Genomic DNA, 21,568 nt, shown 5'->3' on the forward strand with positions numbered 1-21,568 from the left:
CCTGCGATAAGCACATCGTCGAAGTAGGGGCAGTCCCCAGGAATTCCCTTAAGGGTTTTTTCCATAATTTCCTGGAAAATTCCTGGGGCTGCGGATATGCCGAATTGTAAACAATTCACTTTGAAAGCTCCGTGGTGCATGATGATGGTCTGTGCGTTTGCAGTTCCCGGGGTGACAGGTAGTTGCAAATACGCCTGCGCCAAGTCTAATTTTGCAAAAATGGCACTGGATCTAATGGCTGCTAGGACATCTTTCACTGCTGGGACGGGGTAAGCATGCGAATTCAACGCCTGGTTTAGGGTGGCCTTATAGTCGGCGCAAATTCTTATTTGGCCGTTAGATTTAATTGGGGTCACAATTGGTGTTTCCCATTCACCCCCTTCGACTGGTTCTAAAACTCCTAGATTAACGAGTCGGTCCAGTTCATTCTCAATTTTGCTTTTGAGTGCAAACGGAACTCTCCTAGCTTTTATTCTTATCGGTAATATCTCGGGGTTAATTTTAGTGATACTGGGGGGCCTGTATATTTACCTAACGAGCCATCGAAGATGTCTGCGAACTGCTGGCAGACAGCTTCAAGGCTGGTGGACTGGGTTGTGTTAATTCCTGTTAACGCGATTCCTAATGCTTCAAACCAGTCAAGACCTAGCAGACTGCTTCGGTTTCCCTGCGTAACTAAAATCGTTAGGAATCCCCTGAACTGCCTAAATTCCACCGGAATTTTGGCTTTACCCTTAAGTAGGATCGGGGTTTTTTGGAAGTCGGCCAGGTGTATGCTGGTAGGTTGCAGGGAAATTTGCTGCCGGCTGCGGCTGCAAATGTTTTTATAAGTCTTCCACGAAATAAGGGAGACCGAGGAACCTGAGTCAACTTCCATTTCACAGGGGACCCCGTGTAACAGGACATTAATTTTGACCTTAGGTTTTAATACTAGGTGGACCGCCCCCACCCCCTTATTCCTACCTGCAGCTAGTACCAGGGACCTAGGGGGCTTTTTCCCGTTGGTCGTGGTCGGACTCGTACCTGCGGATGTCACCTCCAATTCATGCAGGTTCTCCCAGTTCTGGCTACGGCATACGGCTCTGAGGTGTCCAGTTTTTCCACAGCCATGGCATTTGGCACTGTGGAAACGGCAGGACGCTCTTGGGTGGTTGCCACGACAGCTGGCGCATTTGGCTCAGATGCCTTGCTGAGTGGTGCTTTTGCTGTTTGGAGGGCCCCCTCGGTTGTCACGTTGGTTCTTGAGTTTTTCAAACCTCCGTTGGATGGCGTCTATGTCGGTGGAGACGTCGTTCTCTCCAAAGTCGCTGTGGGTGATGTCCTCCTGGTGCACAGACCTGTATGGTCCATTGTCCGGTGGTTCCGGATTCTCGCAGTGGCTATCTTCATGAGCCACTACTTCCATGGAGACCTCGGCCAAGGTCAAGGTGGGCTTAGTGATCAGCTTCTTCCGTAGGCGCTTGTCCTTCAGCCCGATGACTACCTGGTCGCAGATCCGGTCCTCCAGATCCAGGAACCGGCATCGGCGTGCGGCATGCCTGACTCTTGCTATGAAGTCGGTGGCGGATTCATCGGGGAGTTGACAGCGCCGCACGAAGTTTACGTGCCAGAATAGTTCAGATTTGGTCGGCATGAAATGCTTACTTAGTCCTTCTGTTAGTTCAGCATACGGTATGGAGGCGATGGGCTCTGGACTGAAAAGTCCTATGGCCACATTGTACATGGCTGGTCCTCTGAGGCAAAGGAGCGCCGCTGCCTTGGCCCGGTCGTCCATGATCTTGTTGACCAGCAGGAACCCTTCTACCTGGCCCCAATACGACTCCCAGTACTCGGGATGGCGAATGTTGAATTCGCGGATGTGACCGAGGTTGGCCATGCTGTCCCGGTTGTGGGTACTGCTTTGCAGCGTGAGGAAGTTGAACTTCCCACCGGTGACTTCAGCTGTGACTAGCTCTGAACCATGGAAAAAAAGTCTCTTTTTTCCCTCGGCTAGTGACTTCAGCTATGCGAAGCAGTATATCCCATCCTTGTCGCCAGTGCTTCGTCCGGAGAAGAAGTATGCAAGACAGCTGGCTAACGAAAACCTTTTATTGACAAGAAACGGGCAAGGAACAGTCTCGCAATGCCTCTATTTATATTCCCAGCTGGCCGACTAGCGACCAATCAGGGCTGTGCCAGTTTCCCGCTAGTCAGCGTGGACCAATCGGTGATGGTGAGCTTTGACAGCTCGGAGCTGTCGAGCTGTCTTGCGCCTGCGCAGTTACAGATGGTTTTGACAGCAGAGAGCTGTCAACGGTAGCGCTTGCGCAGTGGCTACTGGCAGCTTTTGACAGTTGTCAAAAGCTGCCGAAGGGTTTTACCTCATAACTGTTAACATGTGAACACAATCATTAAACATAACGTATTAATACACAACAATTTGTATTGGAGTACAATTTGCACTAGTCAAATAGAAGTGATATAATTATTTCCTCAGAGTAACACATATCATAACATTATACAGTAGTATTTTATATAACTTTAAACATGATTACATTCAAATCATAGGCACCTAATCATTTAACTAATGACTGTTTATAGCACTATTATTCAAATAATATTGGAACATTTCATAGAAGTTACTTTAAATATTATTGAGGAATAGGAAATATTTTGTGCACATTCTTTATACTACTAAGAATAGAATCTTATACAAAAAGTAACAATTTGAGTATGTTATTTTTAGGTAATTTCATTTAATTCTGAACTTCTGTGTTATACTAATTACAATGCAGATACTCAACATGTGATTTACTTTTGTACCCTGCAGTAAGTTTACATGGTACTAACATGAGTTCACACCACCAAATTTGGTTTGAGGAGGATTTCAATATAATCTAGCCTTCATTTTTATTGCAGAAATATTACCTCTGTTGACACAAATGCAAATTTTCTCCCACACTTTATTAAAGTCCCCATGAAGATTAAATTTCTAGAAGTAACCTCTTGCAAAATTTTAAATATCTGCTGCTTGTATTTGCTGCTACTAGTCTCAGTTGTGATCTGGGACATTATTCTAAAAGAATTCCTGACAAGGAATTGGTAATTGCATGGTAAATTCACATGATACTCTCACCGCTGGATCATTCTCTCATTAGTAGGATACAAATAGGGTATATTATTTGGGTGGGTCCCCAAATAGCTCTCTTATGAATAATTTTTTCACATAGGTTGTCACAGTAAATTTTCACTTTTGATCCTAAGATTGGCCTAGAACTGTAAATATTATCCCTTAAAGGCTAAGTAAAAATAATTTCTACCTTTGTTCAGAAAATGAAAACTACCAGAATTTGCAAAGTATGAAAAGAAAGACCTACCAAAAACCCCACAAATTTTAAAAATCTTTTTACTTTTATCTCTTTTGCTATTGAAATACATAGTCATCCATAGTAAAGTTGTATATTTTTCAGGTTTTAAGTACATCAGAGCTTCAATTGTTGTATATTTTATGATTTGCTAATATATAACCACAATTTTTTTTTCTGTTAACTGCAAAGCTGCAACAAGGATTACTTTAGCACCAACTAATGTTGATGTCATTGTTGGATTGAATGCTACCATGCAATGTCTTGCATCTCATGATCCTTCTTTAGACCTGACTTTTATTTGGCTCTTAAATGGATATCCAGTAGATGTTGATAAAGAGAATGATTATTATGAAAGATCTATCATGGTGAGTTGCCTCATATTTTTCTGTTGACATATTTACATTTGGATTATTTTTTCTTGGTATTTTGGGGAAAGGAAAAAAGGGAATAATTATTATGAAGTGTTTCTTTTCCCCCATATTACAGTTTACTGCAGAAGAAAGGAAAGTTACTGTCTAGAAGAAAAAGTTACTATCTCATGAACCACAGTGTTATAACCTCCTATAAACTCATTATTTGTAAATTCCTTAGTAGCACTCCAACATCAAAACAAGTTATTCCAAAAGTTGCATATTTTCATGTCATGACTTCAGGCAATATAGAATGTTGTTTATCCATAGCAATGACTTCTTTTGAAGTTCTTCTTGTAACTAAAAACAAAAAGACTGCACTTAGGTCACAGAATGAATCATTGATATAAATAAGCCCTACTATGATGAATCCAGCTTACTGTGTTCAGTGTCAGACCACATATACTATTTATTTATTGCATTTATAGTATCTGGCATTTTTTTTAGGCAAAACCTTAAAGCATCCATTTCTTGCATTTCCATGGCTACTAAAGAACCTCTCAAAATACTGCTTTGAGTACTCTATGACTGGGTCTTTCAAACAGAACTGCCTCATCTAGTTTGTTTATTTCAAGCCAAGATATTAAAATTCCCCTCACAAATGCATAAGAATGGGTGGGCAAGCAGAGTTTCTTGTTTAGACACTCCCCACCCTGTGGATTACTGTGTCTCCAGAAATATGGATGACCTCCTCCCTAACAATTCTTCAGAGTCAAAAGGGAGTGCCTCACAGTTTTAAAGAGATAATTCTATGAATTATATTAAAGATTTAAATGTAAATGTTGCTTACTTGTAGCCTGGATTCTTTGATGTGTTTTTAGTGATAATCGATTCAATGTGTGTTCATATAAACCACTGGGAGACTGTGGAACTAGCATATATAAATAGCATAAATTAATTGAGAATCAAGCTATATATTATATTAAATAAAAAGTGCTATTTTCAGGACTATACATTGAAGGTATCCTTTCTTTTCAACCACTTCTCTTTTTTTGCAAAATCACTTCCCCATTTAACTTAACAGTTAAAGAAAGGTAGACCAGTTGAAGCATTTTTCTTGACTACAGTGATCACAGGGAGGGAGTCCATTTTTGGAAATGAGCATTAAAATATTAATTCTATCTGCACAGTGGTTCCAGTGCAGATTTGAACCTGGGCTTAGACCTGGGGCAGGCAAATTTATTGTGATGGAATTTCAAGGGGGATTTTTTTTTAGCAACATGTCTGCTGGACTTACGATAAGAAGTAGAATTTCCCAAGACAGGAAAATAAATATAACATAGAACATACTGTGTGTTATTGCGTGTGAACGTGTGCTCACACAGCACACCTTCCCTATGTTATTAAACTAAGTTATTTTAAACTAAAACAGTAGGAAGAGAGGTGGAGAGGGAAAGATAAGTCAGAAAAATAAAAAAGACTGGGGGGGCAGCTGTGGGGGAGGGGCCAGCTGTCAAGCTGACAGGTTGTGTTAAACAGCTGGCCAAAATACACAACCACTTTACCAGCCACTTGGGCTGGCTTTTCGGAGCCACGGTTCTTGGAGGGGAGCCAAGAAGGAAGGATGACCTGCAGTGTGAATCCAGGTGGCGACCGGAGCGCAACAGGAGGGAAGAGCCTGGCAGACCAAGCGAGGAAGAAGATGGTCTTCAATGGCCAACATAGAGGCTTGACAGAGGGACAACGCAGGCGGTGAAGTAGCTGAACAACAGGTGACTGGAACTGGTCGAGAATTGGTTCTGATGGAGGAACGGCATGAAACTGGAAAGGAAGAGTCCTTTGGAAGTTTTCCCCAGGTAGCACAGGTCAGGAGGATCCCATGAAAAAAAGGGGGGAGTTTTTTTTCCATCCCCCCCACCTGCGAAAGCAGCGAGAAAGGCTTTTTTGGGGAAAAAATACAAAAAGTCCCAAAATTGAATTTGGAATGAGATAGAGACGCGCTAGCAGGGAAAGAACAGCGATAATGAGAAGGGAACCTACACTGGAGAGCTTTGAGGACTATATGAGATCAAATTGGCAGTAGAAGAGAGAAAGAGAAGGTGATCTGGAAGAACGAGCAGAAATTTTTGAAAGTGACATTTTGAAAGTGACAGCGCATTCTGTATGTGGAGCTGAAGTTAAAAAAAGAGCAAGAGGGACATCTAGTGGCTAAAATAGGAATTTTTCTTTTTTCTTTTTCTCCTTTCCTTGGAACTTATTGACATTGGACACATCTCCTTGGAAGTCTTTCTTTTCTTCTTTGTGGGATTATCGATAGTCTTTGGATACAAAAGACTGTTTGGAGTAATAGATAAGATCTAATTGTGGCTGTGGTTTATATAGTTTAGGCTGTGTACTTGTATATATTATTGCTATTATAATTAAGAAACAGTGAATTTGTGCTCAGAAATTAATATTTAAAATTATAGATATTCTATTTACTGCTATTAATTACCTATCTTATATTGCTATTTATATTGTTATTACTATTGTTATTTTAGGTATAATTAAGCTAAGTAGGTTATTCTATTGATAGAAATAGGGAGAGATATAGTAAAGGAATAAAGGGAGGGGTGCGTTGGTTTAAAGAATTATTCAGAAAGATGAGTATTCTGAACCTATTCAAGGTAGGGATAGCGAAGAAGGGGGCACAGATTGCCTCAGCTACCTCAAGTCCATCGAGTCAAAAATCAATTGATGAGCTTCTGCAAAGAGAAAGGTCTAATTCATTTAAAGACCTACAGGCCATGTTACAAATGATGCAGGAGTCCATGGCTAGAAATCATGAGGAGTTGAGGAAAGAGATTGGAGAGGTGAGGAACGACACAAGCGATCTCAAAGAATGGATGCAAGTAATGCAAGAGATGCAAGAGATTAAGAAGAGATGGCAAAATTACACAGAAGAACTATACAAGAATGAGCTTAACATCCCTGATAATCACAATGAGGTGGCCACTGACCTCGAGCCAGACATCCTAGAATGTGAAGTGAAGTGGGCCTTAGAAAAGCTGAGCAACAACAAAGCTAGTGGAGGTGACAGTATTCCAGCTGAGCTATTCAAAATCTTAAAAGACGATGCAGTAAAAGTGCTACACTCAATTTGCCAGCAAATTTGGAAAACTCAACAGTGGCCACAGGATTGGAAAAGATCAGTTTACATTCCAATTCCAAAGAAAGGCAGTGCCAAAGAATGTTCAAACTATCGCACCATTGCACTTATTTCTCATGCTAGTAAAGTTATGCTTAAAATCCTACAAGCTAGACTTCAGCAGTATGTGGATCGAGAACTACCAGAAGTACAGGCAGGATTTTGAAGAGGCAGAGGAACTAGAGATCAAATTGCCAACATACGCTGGATCATGGAGAAAGAAAAACATCTACAACATACGCTGGATCATGGTTCCAGAAAAACATCTACTTCTGCTTCATTGACTATGCTAAAGCCTTTGATTGTGTGGATCATAACAAACTGTGGCAAGTCCTTAAAGAGATGGGTGTACCAGATCATCTTATTTGTCTCTTGAGAAACCTATATGCGGGCCAAGAAGCAACAGTGAGAACTGGACACGGAACCACTGATTGGTTCAAAATTGGGAAAGGAGTCCTTCAAGGCTGTATACTGTCGCCTTGCCTATTTAACTTATATGCAGAGCACATCATGAGAAAGGCAAGGCTAGATGAATCAAAAGTTGGAATTAAGATTGCCGGAAGAAATATCAACAACCTAAGATATGCAAATGACACCACTCTAATGGCAGAAAGTGAAGAGGAACTGAAGAGTCTCTTGTTGCGGGTGAAGAAGGAGAGTGCAAAAGTTGGGTTGAAACCAAACATTAAGAAAACCAAGATCATGGCATCTGGCCCCCTCAATTCCTGGCAATTAGATGGGGAAGAAATGGAGGTAGTGACAGATTTTATTTCGATGGTTGATTCCAGAGGGTATACTGATTTTGTGGCAGGACAAGAAGATTAGAATAAATAGTCCAGATAAGGTGGAGGAGTTTTATAAGCAAAACTTTAGCAGTGAAGAAGAACTAGAGAGAAATGTTGAAGAAGTGAGGGAGTCAAGGTTGGCTAGAGCAAAAGAGGAGGGACAACAGGGAAAAACGAGAAGCGAGAAGAGAGAGGAAACAGTAAACTATGAAAGGAAACAACAAGAGCTGAGAGAGGAGCCAAGGGAGACTAGAATAACTAGGGGTATAAAAACTAGATATAAGTAGAAACATGATGGGAGAACTCCAAATCCTATCTTTGAATATTAATGGCTTAAACTCTCCTCAAAAAAAGAAAAAAAACTTTTAATAAATTGATCAGAAGTAATTTAGATGTTATAGTTATCCAAGAGACTCACATAGACAGGTGTTGGAATGCCCTAAAATGGGGAAGGTGTTTGCATCTTTATCACAGCATAAAAAAAGAGGAGTAGTGATATATATCAGAGAGTCAATCTTAGCCAAGCAAATTTATAAAGATACAAAAGGTAGGATTTTGGTAGTGGAGATGACAATTAACCAAAAACAGATAATATTAGTAGGAATCTATGCACCAAATGGGGGGCAAGAACAGTTCTATAGGAAATTATATAATACACTACGGGTGATACATTGTGAGAACATCTGTATTATGGGCGATTTTAATAGACAGGAAGCTAGACTATAAAAGCAAGGAAGAAAGAGAGGAGAAAGATGTGAGCCAGTGATATAGTAGAGCAGGAAGGAGACAGCCAGGGAGAGGAGAGGAGAGTTTACTGTGGACCATCCAGCCAGCCCGATGGACTATCAAATGAGAGCTATGTGGCTGTGGAACTGTTGGTGGGGGTTGTGGAACATTGCAGCACAGCAGACCAGTAGACTGGGTAGTGCAAATGGCAGTAGACCAAGTAGTGTGAATGCCAGCAGACCAGTAGACCAGGTAAAGTGAACGGCAGCAGACCAGCAGACCAGATACTGTGAAGAACAGCCGACCAGTAGACTGGGGACTGCAAAGTGCAGCACACCAGTATACCAGATACTGTGAAGGGTAGCACAGCAGTAGACCAGGTACTGCAAATGGCAGCAGACCAGTAGACCTGGTACTGCGAATGGCAGCAGACCAGTAGACCAGGTACTGTGAAGAACAGCATACCAGTAGATTGGGGACTGCAAACAGCAGAACACCAGTACACCAGGGACTGTGAATGGCAGCAGACCAGAAGACTGGGGACTACGAATGGCAAACACACAGCAGACTCATAGAAAAAGAAACTGATGCTATTGTGATCTGCAAAACATAGGTCAGAAAAAGGCATAATTACTTAGAGCAGAGAAGGTAGAAACAAGGTTAACAGCAAAGCACATCCACCAACAAAAAAGAGAGATTTTCAAACAATAAACTCATGGAGCAGGTAACTGATACTATTGTGGTATGCAATACATGTTCCATGTATGTGCTTACGCCCAAAGAACACCCATGCATTATATGTACATGCATTAAATGTAAACTAGAAAGAAGAAGTAAGGGACTTAGAGGCAACTCTAGCCAAACTCCAACCTACACAAAAAAGTTATACCCAAACTGAACTGAATAAAGAACGAATAACTCCCAGAGGATTTGACCCTACTGATAAACCCTTGGAGGAAGATAAATGGATGTATATCACACATAGAAGAAAACACAATACTCAAAGAAAGAAGCAGCATACATCTATCAAACCCCTACTGCCCAATCTAACCCAACCAGAAGCAGCCCCATTAAAACTGAGCAATCAATTTCTCCCCTTAGGTCACGGGTCGGCAACCTGCGCCTCTGGAGCCGCATGCGGCTCTTTCAGCCATCTCCTGCGGCTCCCAGTCTTCCTCCGCCATGTGCAGTCCAGAAAAAAAAGTGGGAATACTGTAAAAAAGTTCAAGCAATCAATTCAAACTTCTCATGGGAAAAAAAGTGTGAAGTTTGAATTGATTGGATGAAGTTCTTTGGTTTGTGGGGCTGCCCACAAACCTCTTTTCTTTTTCGGACTGCACGTGTGTGTCGGACCCACGGGGAATGGCTGGTAGAGGCAGCGGCAGTCTGGTGTTGTTTCTCCCATGTGTGTTTGTGTGTGTGTGTCAGACCTGTGGGGAACGGCTAGTAGGGAGGTGGTGATGTGGCCTTGTTTCCCCCCTCATTTGTGTGTGTGTTGGACCCGCGGGGAATGGCTGGTAGAGGCGGCGGCAGTCCGGCGTTATTTCCCCCCTCCTGTGTGTGTGTGTCAGACCTGCGGGGAACGGTGGTCCGGCCTTGTTTCCCCCCCTCCTGTGTGTGTGTGTCAGACCTGCAGGGCATGTCTGGTAGAGGCAGCGGCAGTCCGGCATTGTTTCCCCCCCTCCTGTGTGCGTGTGTTGGACCTGCGGGGCATGGCTGGTAGAGGTGGTGGCAGTCCGGCATTGTTTCCCCCCCTCCTGTGTGTGTGTGTCGGACCCACGGGGAATGGCTGGTAGGGAGGCAGCGGTCCAGCGTTGTTTCCCCCCTCCTGTGTGTGTGTGTGTTGGACCCATGGGGAATGGCTGTTAGGGAGGCGGCGGTCCAGCGTTGTTTCCCCCCTCGTGTGTGTGTATGTCGGACCCGTGGAGAACGGCTGGTAGGGAGGCAGCAGTCCGGCATTTTCCCCCACTCCTGTCTGTGTGTTGGGCCCACTGGGCTTGACACAGAGAAAGATGCAAATGCCGGACTGCCGCGGCCTCTACCAGCTGTTCCCTGCTGGTTGGACACACACACACACATGAGGGGGGGAAACAATGCCGGATCACCGCTGCCTTTACCAGCCTGTTGTGCTTCAGTGTCAGCCTGTGCTCCCAGCAGCTGAGTCTGAGGAATCTGAGGAGGAGGAGGAGGGGTTTGGAGAGCCTTCAGTGTCGGAGGGAGGCTCTGATGCACTGCAGGACTCTCAGCCTGGCCCCTCAAATCATGTTCCTCATGAGGCTCAGCTGTGTGAGGAAGAGGTGTCAGACTCAAAGGAGTCACAGCTGAATCTGTTCAGAGATGCTAGAAGCAGAAGGCAATCCAGCACAGCAGAGCAAAGAAAATCTATGAGGCAACTCAGTGAAAGGAGGAGAAGGCATTGAGAAGCCATGCCTTGGGACAGACAATAAAGGGGAAGGTGTGGGTGGTGCTAGTTGCTGAAGGCAACCATTCGGAAACATTCAAAGAGAATCCTGGTCTGCTCTTCCTAATCTGTTTGATTCTTGTTTGACTCTTTTGGGATGTTTTGAATCATGTATTTTTGGTTGAAGAAAATATTCTGCTACTTTTTGTTTGAAAGACTTTATTACTTGGAACTGTAAATAAATTTGGGTTGGGTTTTTTCCAGCCTATTGATTGTTAAAAGGAAAAAGGGGTTGTCCCTTTTGTGTGTACAAACAGGGCCGATTGTAGGCTGGAACAGAACAGTTTGCCTTCAGCCTTCCATCCCTTACTATTATGGAGCAGTTACGTGCTGAGAATGCCCAGCTCTCCCAGCAGCTCACTTTGTTGGCAGCTCAGGTGGTTCAATTACAGGCACAGGTCCCTGCTGCTGCTGCACTACCACCACCATCATCACCACCACCCAGGAGAAAATGCCACGTTGCGATGCCAGACAAATTTGATGGCAATCCAGATATGTTTCCTGCTTTTCTGGGACAATGCCATTTGTATATCAGCGTGAGAGCAGCTGATTTCCCCACTGACTGGGATAAGGTGGGGTTTGTGTTAAGCCTTCTCTCTGGTGCTGCAGCTTGTTGGGGCACACCCCTGCTAGCCCAACCTAGTCAATTGTTGGACAACTTTGTGCAGTTTTGTAATCATATGCGTCTGATATATGAGGACCCCATAAAGACACAGACTGCTACCCGATGCCTGAAAGCTCTGAGGCAAGGCCAACGCCCCCTACAGGCTATGTCAGCAATTTTTGGCTGCTTAGCCAGGATTCAGCCTGGAATGAGGCTGCGCTTGTGGACGCTTTCCAGGATGGATTGTTGGAGGAGATGTTGGATGAGCTGGCCAATGTTGATATTCCCTCAGACCTCAATGGGCTGATCCATCTCTGTCTGCAGATCGACGCTCGGCTGCAGCAGTGAAGGAGTCGCCGTGCCACCCCAGAGACCTCTGTGGCCCCTCTTGTGCGTGAGACCCCAGGTTCAGAGGGAGGAGCCAATGGAGCTAGGTGCTGCCAGGCCTCATCTATCGGTGGCAGAAATGAACAGGCGATGTTTGGGGAGGTTGTTTTTTTACTGTGGGGACCCTGGGCATTTGGCTGCCTTCTGCCCAAAGAAGTGATGACAGGCATCAGTGACCGAGTCTGCCCTGAGAAAGCCCCCTACTCCTCTGTCGGGAAATGCTCCGAGCCCGATCTAAAAGGTGTGTTACGTCGGGGATCCCACAACACCGAGCAACGTCTTTCTGATGCTGCCTGTGGACCTCCACAGCATCTGATATTGGAAGCACATCTGATCCTCCCTGGATAGCCAAAGGGGATTCCAGTCCATGCCTTAATTGACTCCGGGGCCACCACAGATTTTATGGACTCAGCATTTGTGGCCAAATGAGCTGTTCCCCAGTGCCCGGTGGAACTGCCCATGTTAGTGGAGACTATCGATGGTCAAGTGCTCCTGTCTGGGCCAATTAAGGCCGCCATGCAACCATTATGTATGGCCATCAGTTCCCATGAGGAGGCCATCCAGTTCTATAACACCTCAGATCTGCATTTCCCCGTGGTCTTGGGAGTGGTGTGGCTCCAGATGCATGACCCACAGATCTATTAGTCACAGAACATGGTCACCTTCCCAAGCTTACAGTGCATGGACCACACCCGCCATATCTGTGCCGGCCAGGTGGAGGGTTCCCCAGGGGTTTCCTTGGCTTCCGAACTAACTGATTATGCTGATGTGTTCAGCGAGACGGAGGTGGATCAATTACCCCTGCATAGGCCCTATGACTGCCCCATTGATTTAGTCCCTGACACACCTCTCCCAGTGGGGCATTTGTATTCCATGTTGGACCCCGAGTTGGCTGCATTGTGGGACTTTCTTAACAGAATTTGGCTCAGGGTTTCATCCGGCCCTTGTCCTTACCAGTGTCTGCACCCATGCTCTTTGTCAAAAAGAAGTCAGGCGAACTGCAGCTTTGCTGCTATTAAAACGCCATCATGGTGTGCAATCAATACCTGCTGCCCCTCATCCCTGCCCCTCCAGGATGCACAGATCTTCATGAAACTGGACTTGCGTGGAGCTTACAACCTTGTCAGAGTTCAGTCGGGTGATGAGTGGAAGACGGCATTTGGTACTCGATATGGACACTTTGAGTACACGGTGATGCCGTTTGGCCTGACCAACACCCCTGCCATGTTCCAGCATTTTATGAACAATATTTTCTGGGACTTGTTAGATCAGTTTGTCGTGATCTACTTGGACAACATCCTGATCTACTCCCCATCGTGAGAGGTGCACCATCAGCATCTCCATTAGGTCCTGCAGCGACTCTGAGAACATTGGCTGTAAGCCAAATTGGAGAAGTGCCAGTTCTACCAGGTGACCATCGATTTTCTGGGTCACTGCATTTCTCCTGAGGGCATCGCCATGGAGCTGAGTAAGGTTGAGTCTTTGCAGAGTTGGCAACCCCCATGTTCAGTGGGATGCTCCAGAACAATGGGCTTTCCAAGCTTTGAAGGAAGCCTTCATGAAGTAGCCCATCTTGAAGCATCCTGACCCGCAACGACCATTTGTCGTGGAGGCGGATGCCTCCGACATTGCCATTGAGGCTGTGTTACTCCAGGCAATGACACCTGGCGGTACCCTCTTCCCTTGCGCGTACAATTCGCAGAAATTGAGTCCGTCGGAGCGCAACTATACCATCTGGGAGAAGGAGCTGCTGACCATCAAGGTGGCGTTTGGGGCTTGGAGGCATCATCTGGAAGGGGCGCGGCATCAAATTGAGGTCTGGACGGACCATAAGAATTTGGAAAGCCTGCAGACCGCTCAGAAATTGAACCAACGCCAGATTCGGTGGTCTCTTTTCTTTGCGAGGTTCAATTTCCATGTCAGTCGCAACCAAAGAGCGGATCCTCTGTCCAGGAAGCCCAAATATTCCCGAGCAGAGACAGTGCTCCCCATCGAGTCTTTTGTTACGGTGCAGGAGTCGATAAATATATGGGCCCAGATTTGGGAGGCCCAGCAGCAGGATGTGTGGGTGGCTCAGCAGAAGGAGGAGGTGGGGCCAGAGTCCCCATGGATGGTCACGGATGCACTTTTATTCTATCATGACCGGTTTTATGTTCCAGGAGAGCCACTCAGGGGACTCATCCTCAGTCAGTGTCATGATAATTCGGCGGCGGGGCATTTTGGCCTGTTCAAGTCTCTGAACTTGGTGTCCTGTACCTTCTGCTGGCCCTGAGTCCAACACGACATCCAGGCCTATGTCATGTCCTGTATGTCATGTCCTATGTCATGTCCTGTAGGCAGGCCAAGTCAGCGACGGGGCCCCCACCCGGATTACTGCAGCCCTTGCTGACACCCAAAAGACCCTAGGGGCCTGTGTCCATGGACTTTCTGACGGATTTACCCCCGTCTTCTGTTTTCACGATGGTGTTCGTGGTGGTGGACATGCTGACCAAGATGGCGCATTTCATCCCATGTCATGGTTTACCATCAGCCCGCGCAACTTGTATGTTCATCCAGCAGGTCCACTAATTAAAATAAGAAAAAAAATGGTAAGAGAACACCTATCCGATCTTGAATATAAATCACCAGGACATGACAGATTACATCCCAGAGTTCTGAAGGAGCTGTCAGATGTTATCTCAGAACCATTGCACGATATCTTTCAAAAATCCTGGAGCACTGGGGAAGTACTTGAGGATTGGAAAAGGGTCGATGTGGTTCCCATCTTTAAGAAAGGGGGGAAAAAACAGATCCAGGAAACTACAGACCAATCAGTCTAACATCAATATCTGGGAAGATCTTCAAAAAGATAATCAAAAAACAGATCTGCGAAAAACTAGAAGCAAACAAAGTTATAACTGGTAGCCAGCCTGGGTGTTAAAAACAGATCGTGCCAAGTCAATTTTATTTCATTCTTTGATAAAGTGAACAAATTAGTAGCGAAATGCTGTGGACATAGTATACTTAGACTTTAGTAAAGCATTTGACAAAGTAGACCACAACCTGCTTCTTAGTAAGCTAGAAAAAAGTGGGCTAGACAATAACATCATCAGATGGATCTGTAGCTGGCTGACAAACTATACACAGTGAGTAGTCCTCAATGGTACTACATCCACATGGAGAGACATAAGCAGTGAGGTACCACAAGGCTCCGTCTTAGGCCCAGTACTCTTCAATATCTTCATTAATGACTAAGATGAGGGAATAGAATGGGAACTCATCAAATTTGCAGATGACACTAAACTGGCAGGAATAGCCAACACCCTAGAAAACAAGCTCAGGATTCAAAAAGATCTTGACAAACTTGAACAATGGGCCCTATCCAACAAAATGAGTTTTAATGTGAAGAAAAGCAGTTTACATTTAGGCAGGAAAAATCAAAGGTTTAAGTACAGATTGGGTGAGACCTGGCTCAAAAACAGCAACTTGTGAGAGGGACCTTGGAGTCCTAGTGGACGATCATTTGACTATGACCCAGCAGTGTGTAGCAGCAACCAAAAAAGCTAATACAATCCTGGCATAGAATCAAGATCACATAAAATATTAGTACTGCTTTATAAAGCCCTAGTGAGACCACACCAGGAATACTGCAACCAATTTTGGCACTGTACTACAAAAAAGATGTTGAGACTTTGCAAAAAGTTCAGCGAAGAGCAACTAAGATGATCAAAGGCCTGAAGTCTAAAACATATGCAGGACTTGGGTTTGGCTAGTCTAAAGAAAAGAAGAAATAGGAGTGACATGATAGCAGTATTCCAGTATTTGAGGGGCTGCCACAAATAAGAGGGAGTCAAATTATTCTCCAAAGCACCAGAGGGCAGGGCAAGAAACAGTGGTTTGGAAACTGATCAAAGAGAGAAGCAACCTCAGGGGATTGGGAGTGGGAGGCACGGTTTTTCAGTGGTTCTCCTCCTATCTCCTGGGACGTTCGCAGTTGGTGTTGGCAGGGGGGCAGAGGTCGACCTCAAGGCCTCTCGCTTGTGGAGTCCCTCAGGGGTCGGTCCTCTCGCCTCTCCTGTTCAACATCTACATGAAACCGCTGGGTGAGATCATTCGTGGTTTTGGAGTTGGTTATCATCAGTATGCTGATGATACCCAGCTTTTCATTTCGACCCCAAACCACCCGAGTGATTCCCTCGACGTGATGTCCCGCTGCCTGGAGGCGGTTCGGGTCTGGATGGGGAGGAACAGGCTTCAACTCAACCCTGACAAGACTGAGTGGCTGTGCGTACCGGCATCTCGGGATATTCAGGATATCCCATCTCTTTCTATGGGGGGCGAGTTATTACCCCCCGTAGATAGGGCTCACAACTTGGGAGTCCTCCTAGATTCACAGCTTTCTTTAGAAGACCATATAGTAGCTGTGACTAGGGGGGCCTTCGCCCAGGTCCGCCTGGTGCGCCAGTTGCGGCCCTATCTAGACCAGGATGCCTTACGTACGGTCACGCACGCGCTCGTGACCTCTCATTTGGACTACTGCAATGCTCTCTACATGGGGCTACCCTTGAAGACCACTCGGAGGCTCCAACTGGTACAGAATGCAGTTGCGAGAGTTGTGTTGGGAGTTTCCCGATACTCCCATGTTACACCTCTGCTCCGCGAGCTGCATTGGCTTCCAGTTGTCTTCCGGGTGAGATTCAAGGTGTTGGTAATGACCTACAAAGCCCTACATGGCATGGGTCCAGAATACCTTAGGGAACACCTGCGGCCGGCATCAACTTCCCTCCGTCCAGTGCGCTCCCACAGAGAGGGCCTCCTCAGGGTGCCACCGGTCAAAGAATGCCGACTGGTGGCCCCCAGGGGGAGGGCGTTCTCTGTGGGCGCGCCGGATTTATGGAACCATCTTCTGGTTGAGCTCCGGATGGCGCCCGACCTCCGCTCCTTCCGGCGCGATCTAAAGACTTAACTCTTCGAACAAGCTGGCCTGGCCTGATGGGATGGGGTTGGGTTTTATTAATGTGTTTTAACTTATTTTTAATGTGTTTTAACTTATTGTAAGAGTTGTGGGCATTTTGTTTAATCTCTTTTAATTTTTGTATTTTGTCTTTTAACATGCACTGCCCTGTTCACCGCCCTGAGTCCTTCGGGAGAAGGGCGGTATACAAATAAAATTAATAAATAAATTAATAAATAAACCTGGAATTAAGGAAAAACTTCATAACATTGAGGACAATTAACCAGTGGAACAGCTTGCCTTCAGAAATCATGGGTGCTCCAACACTGGAGGATTTTAAGAAGAGACTGGACAGTCACTTGTCTGAGATGGTATAGTTCTCCAGCTTGAGGAGGGGGCTCTACTAAAGACCTCCAAGGTCTCTTCCAGTTCTATTCTATTCTATTCTATTCTATTCTATTCTATTCTATTCTATTCTATTCTATTCTACAGAATTGAGATTAGTTTTTGATTAATACATTAGATTAGTTTTTGATTCATATATCCATATGACTCAGCTAGTTACACAAAGGTTCTTACATTTTTTCCTCTTTTAATTTATTCCCATATAATAGTTCTGAAGAACTATCAACCCAAACCACATCATATTGTGAGTTTAGGATTCTGCATAAACATTTACTACTGGATCATCTGACTATTATGACATTCTTGCTAAATGGAAACTTGACAGATTACTTACTATCCTCCTGCATAAAGACTTTAAGGCTGGATTTTCCTATGCAAACATAATAGAAAAATTATTGATAATAACTTTTGGAACAACCACAGTTGTGAAGTTTGGAAGAGGTCATCATTCTCTCATAGAGAATTATTGCTTTAAATTCTTTTGATGCATGCCTTGAGCCAAACAACCTTCAAAACTTGGTTCATAAAGCAAGGGTACTCTCCCTTGAAACAGCAGATCAGAAGTACTGTATTGCTTTTACTTTGAATTCTCCAGCTGTCTCTTCCAGTGTATCTAATGCATGCCACAAGTCCACAAATCTTAAAATTGTCAAGGTTGAGAAATACTAGTATAAAAAATGGATAAGATAATTCTTAGTCAAATGACATCAACTATGTATATGCTGAACTTTTCATCTTGGTTAAGATACCAGGGGGAATGTGGTCAAGTAAGTAACAAATACTTTTACATAGAAAGGAAATATTATGTGGGTTTAAGGAATTTCTTTCTGAAGTCTAAAGTCTTGGAGCTAGTTTGCAAATTTTGAACAGGTTTCTTGAATTTGGAATCCACAAATTCATCCTCCAGCCTAAGTTTAGACATTTGATCATCTTAGTGCAAGAATGGGTAATATTTGGATTGATCACCAATCTTTTGGATGATCAAACCAGAAGAAGAGAAGAACAATATTATTTAGTACCTGCAATCCATGGTCCATAGGATACTCTTTTATGCCTATAAAGTGAATTAGGTGGAAAATCATGCACATACGTTTTTTCCCCAGGAAATTCAACAATTGCAGTTACAGTCAGGGACAATCTGAAATTTGACAAGCCAATGAATGGTTTGACTTTCTGCCTGATTTTTTTCCACAAAAAGTAATATCTTTATTTATAATATATGAATAATATATGCAGTATAATGCAGTATTTACTTTAAGAAAGTATAATTGCTTGCACCTTCATATAGAAAGTGATTCTCAGATAAGTCATGTTTAAGAAAAAATGTTACTTATTAGTAGTAACATTTAAAAGGATGTTATATAATCAGCTGAGTTGTTTTTTTAAAAGTTGGTTTAAATATCAATAAACTTCTGAATGCTATTTGAGTATATCCTTTGGGAATATATCTGAAGCAACTATCACAGTTTCCACTTCAAACTTCAGTTCTTGTAGTCTGTAATCCATCCACATTGAGGTTTCCAATGGAAACAACTGGGCATGTATTTCTGTGTTGTGGATAAAACATGCTGCTGACCATGCTTGTTACTTGCTTGGTAAACTTTCATTTTATTGCGAGAACCCACAGAGGATTGGATAGCTGGATTATAAAGCATTAAACGTTGTTTTCTTCCTTCACTACTGCTGCATAGTTTTGACCCAAATTGATACAGCTATGCATGATTTCTGTCAAGTGGGCACTCATATAATTGTCAGCATTTTAAACAACCAAAGGTAGAATGAATGAATGAATGCAAGATTGCAATTCATCTGGTAGGGCTGCTCAGTTGCAGGTCCAAGGAATGAATGAACCTCTATTGTCAAAGTACAACCATGTATTCATTGAGATTGGCTGAGCCTGCCCTCATCCCAACTTACAGTGACAACAAACCCACCATCTTGTTACAGTTTTTTTAAAAATGTATTGATTTATATTAGCAACATGGTTATATGAAACATTTTTAGTAAGAGTTTTTCTAAGCTATTTTTCCAATATAAAAAGTAATCATGGTAAAGAATTGATTTACTATATAAGAATAGAAGCATATATTATGTGTGGGTACATACTTTGTGTGCTTTTACCATGATACAATATGTGTTTACCATGGTTATTATTGAATGAATCAGAATAGAGCTAGAAGGGACCTTCAAGGTCTTCTAGTTCAACCGCCTACTCAAGGAGGAGACCCTATACCATTTCAGAAAAGTGACTGTCCGGTCTCTTCATAAAAACCTCCAGTGATGAAGCACTCACAACTTTTGATGGCAAGCTGTTCCAGTGGTTAATTGTTTTCCCTGTTAGGAAGTTTCTCCTTAATTCCAGGTGGCTTGTCTTCTTGATTAGTTTCCATCCAATGTTTCTTGTCCTGCCCTGTAATGCTTTGAAAAATAAGTTGAACCCGTCCTCTTTGTGGCAACCTCTCAAATACTGGAATACTGCTATCATATACCCCTTAGTCCTTCTTTTCTCTAGACTAGCCAAACCCAAAACATGCAATCATTCTTTATATGTTTTTATCTCCAGGTCTTTAATCATCTTAGTTGATCTTCTTTGCACTTTCTCCAAAGTCTCAACATCTTTTTTGTAATGTTTGTCTGCCCCACTGCTTTCAGCCCCTGCTGATCTGCATTGCTCTCAGTTGTTGCTGCTCCTCTGCCACTTAGCTTTGCACAGCTGCTGCTCAGCGTCCAGCACACTGTTCTCAGCTGCTGGTCTGCTGCCACCTAGTTCTGTTACACCTCTGCTCAGTGGCCTCCGTTTGCACCTTACTATCTCCATCAGCTGCCAGGCTGGGTCAGTGGGCTGCCTCTCCATCTCTCAGCTGGGCTGCTGGGCTCTCAGGTGGGACACTGGGGCTCCTCACAACTGGGTCACCTCTCAGCTGTGATATCTTTCACTTCACTTTTTCAATATGGCACTTAATCAGAAATAAATATGCTTCATAGACTATGATACATTTTTTCAATTTATTGTTGTAGTCAACAGACTGTACTCCTGCAATCTTTTCAATTTGTATTTTAGCACATGAATTTTAAAATCTATTGTTGAGCATAGGCGGAGTATAAATATTTGAATAAATAAACAGAACATGGTGGCCTCGTGAATGAATATTTATAGCCTTGACATGGTCAGTTACTTTTCACTGTTGAAAAACATTAAGGCTCCTCGTGATGAAAGTTTTTAAAAAACTTGCTCTAAAAATTGCTGTATTCTTTTCTAATGTTTCAATAAACAAATTTTAAAAGAACATTACAATAACCCCAGAAGAGCTTTTATCTCCCTGTTCCTCACTAGGATCCTGAATATCTTGAAATAAGTGAATAATCTGGAATGAATTAAGAATAATGAAGCAAAAATTAACTATCCCAGAATAGTAGTTAAAATATGTTTTATTTTGCTACATTTCTAAATATTCTCTGTATAAATTAGAATGTGATTGAGGAGCTTATTAAAATGCATATTTAAGCAATATATAATCTATACTTTTTATATGGCTATGAATTATAAATATTGGTTACTCTGTTTCCAATTAATGGATGGTCAGTATCAGATTTAAGGTTACTTCCATACATTTAAGTAGACTGTAATTGAGACAGCTACAGAAATGAAATTTTCACTATGTCAATATGTCCTTTGCAACAAGTAATACAAATACTTAAGGCTGGTATTCTGCCAAAAAGGGGAGAGAATGATTTTAAAAGTAATTTCATTGTTTTAATACAAATTATTAGATTGATACATAATATCAGTTTGTTCCAAGATTAAATACTGCTGCATTTGTGATACTTGATTTCACATTTTTTTGTATTTTATATACAATATAATTAATTGATATAAGAGATACTTATATTATTTTTAATAGCTATAGGCAGTTCAGAAATTATTTTACTGATTTATTTTTAGAAAGCTTTATTTTTAGGAGTATTTTTACTTCTATATGAAATTTAAATTTAAAGGACTGTTACAGATGTTTTTCTGATTTATAGATAAAAGGTAATGGTGAACTTATTGTCAAGAATGCTCAGTTGCGGCATGCTGGAAGATACACATGTGTTGCTCAGACAATTGTTGATAATGCTACAGCTTCAGCTGATCTTGTTGTGAGAGGTAAAATATTTTCTTGATTTTTTAAAAAATTAAGCTATTCCAACATTATTCATTATAACACTATCACATAAAATTTGGGGAGTGGATGTATAAGATTTCCAACAGAGGTTAACAACATATAAGTATCAGATATTCCTGTTCCCAGAATTAATCATCTCTAAAAATATGACCAAGGGGAGCCAGTCTCACAATTATATTTTACTTTCCAAGTTCCAATGATTTGAAAAGAATTTTGA

At 42.9% G+C, this 21,568-nt stretch overlaps 1 protein-coding gene across 1 annotated transcript in view; it reads left to right on the forward strand.

Annotated features, from left to right (window-relative positions):
• Positions 1–21,568, forward strand: part of CNTN1 (contactin 1) — a gene marked incomplete at both ends in the record, with an annotated part of 250,063 nt that overhangs the window by 112,899 nt on the left and 115,596 nt on the right. The window contains 2 exons of the mRNA XM_083365212.1: positions 3,537–3,712; positions 21,212–21,332. Coding sequence (XP_083221338.1) covers positions 3,537–3,712; positions 21,212–21,332 — 297 coding nt within the window. The remainder of the gene's footprint in view (positions 1–3,536; positions 3,713–21,211; positions 21,333–21,568) is intronic.

This window comes from Vipera ursinii (genome assembly GCF_947247035.1).
Source record: "Vipera ursinii genome assembly, chromosome: 6".
NCBI lineage: Eukaryota > Metazoa > Chordata > Lepidosauria > Squamata > Viperidae > Vipera > Vipera ursinii.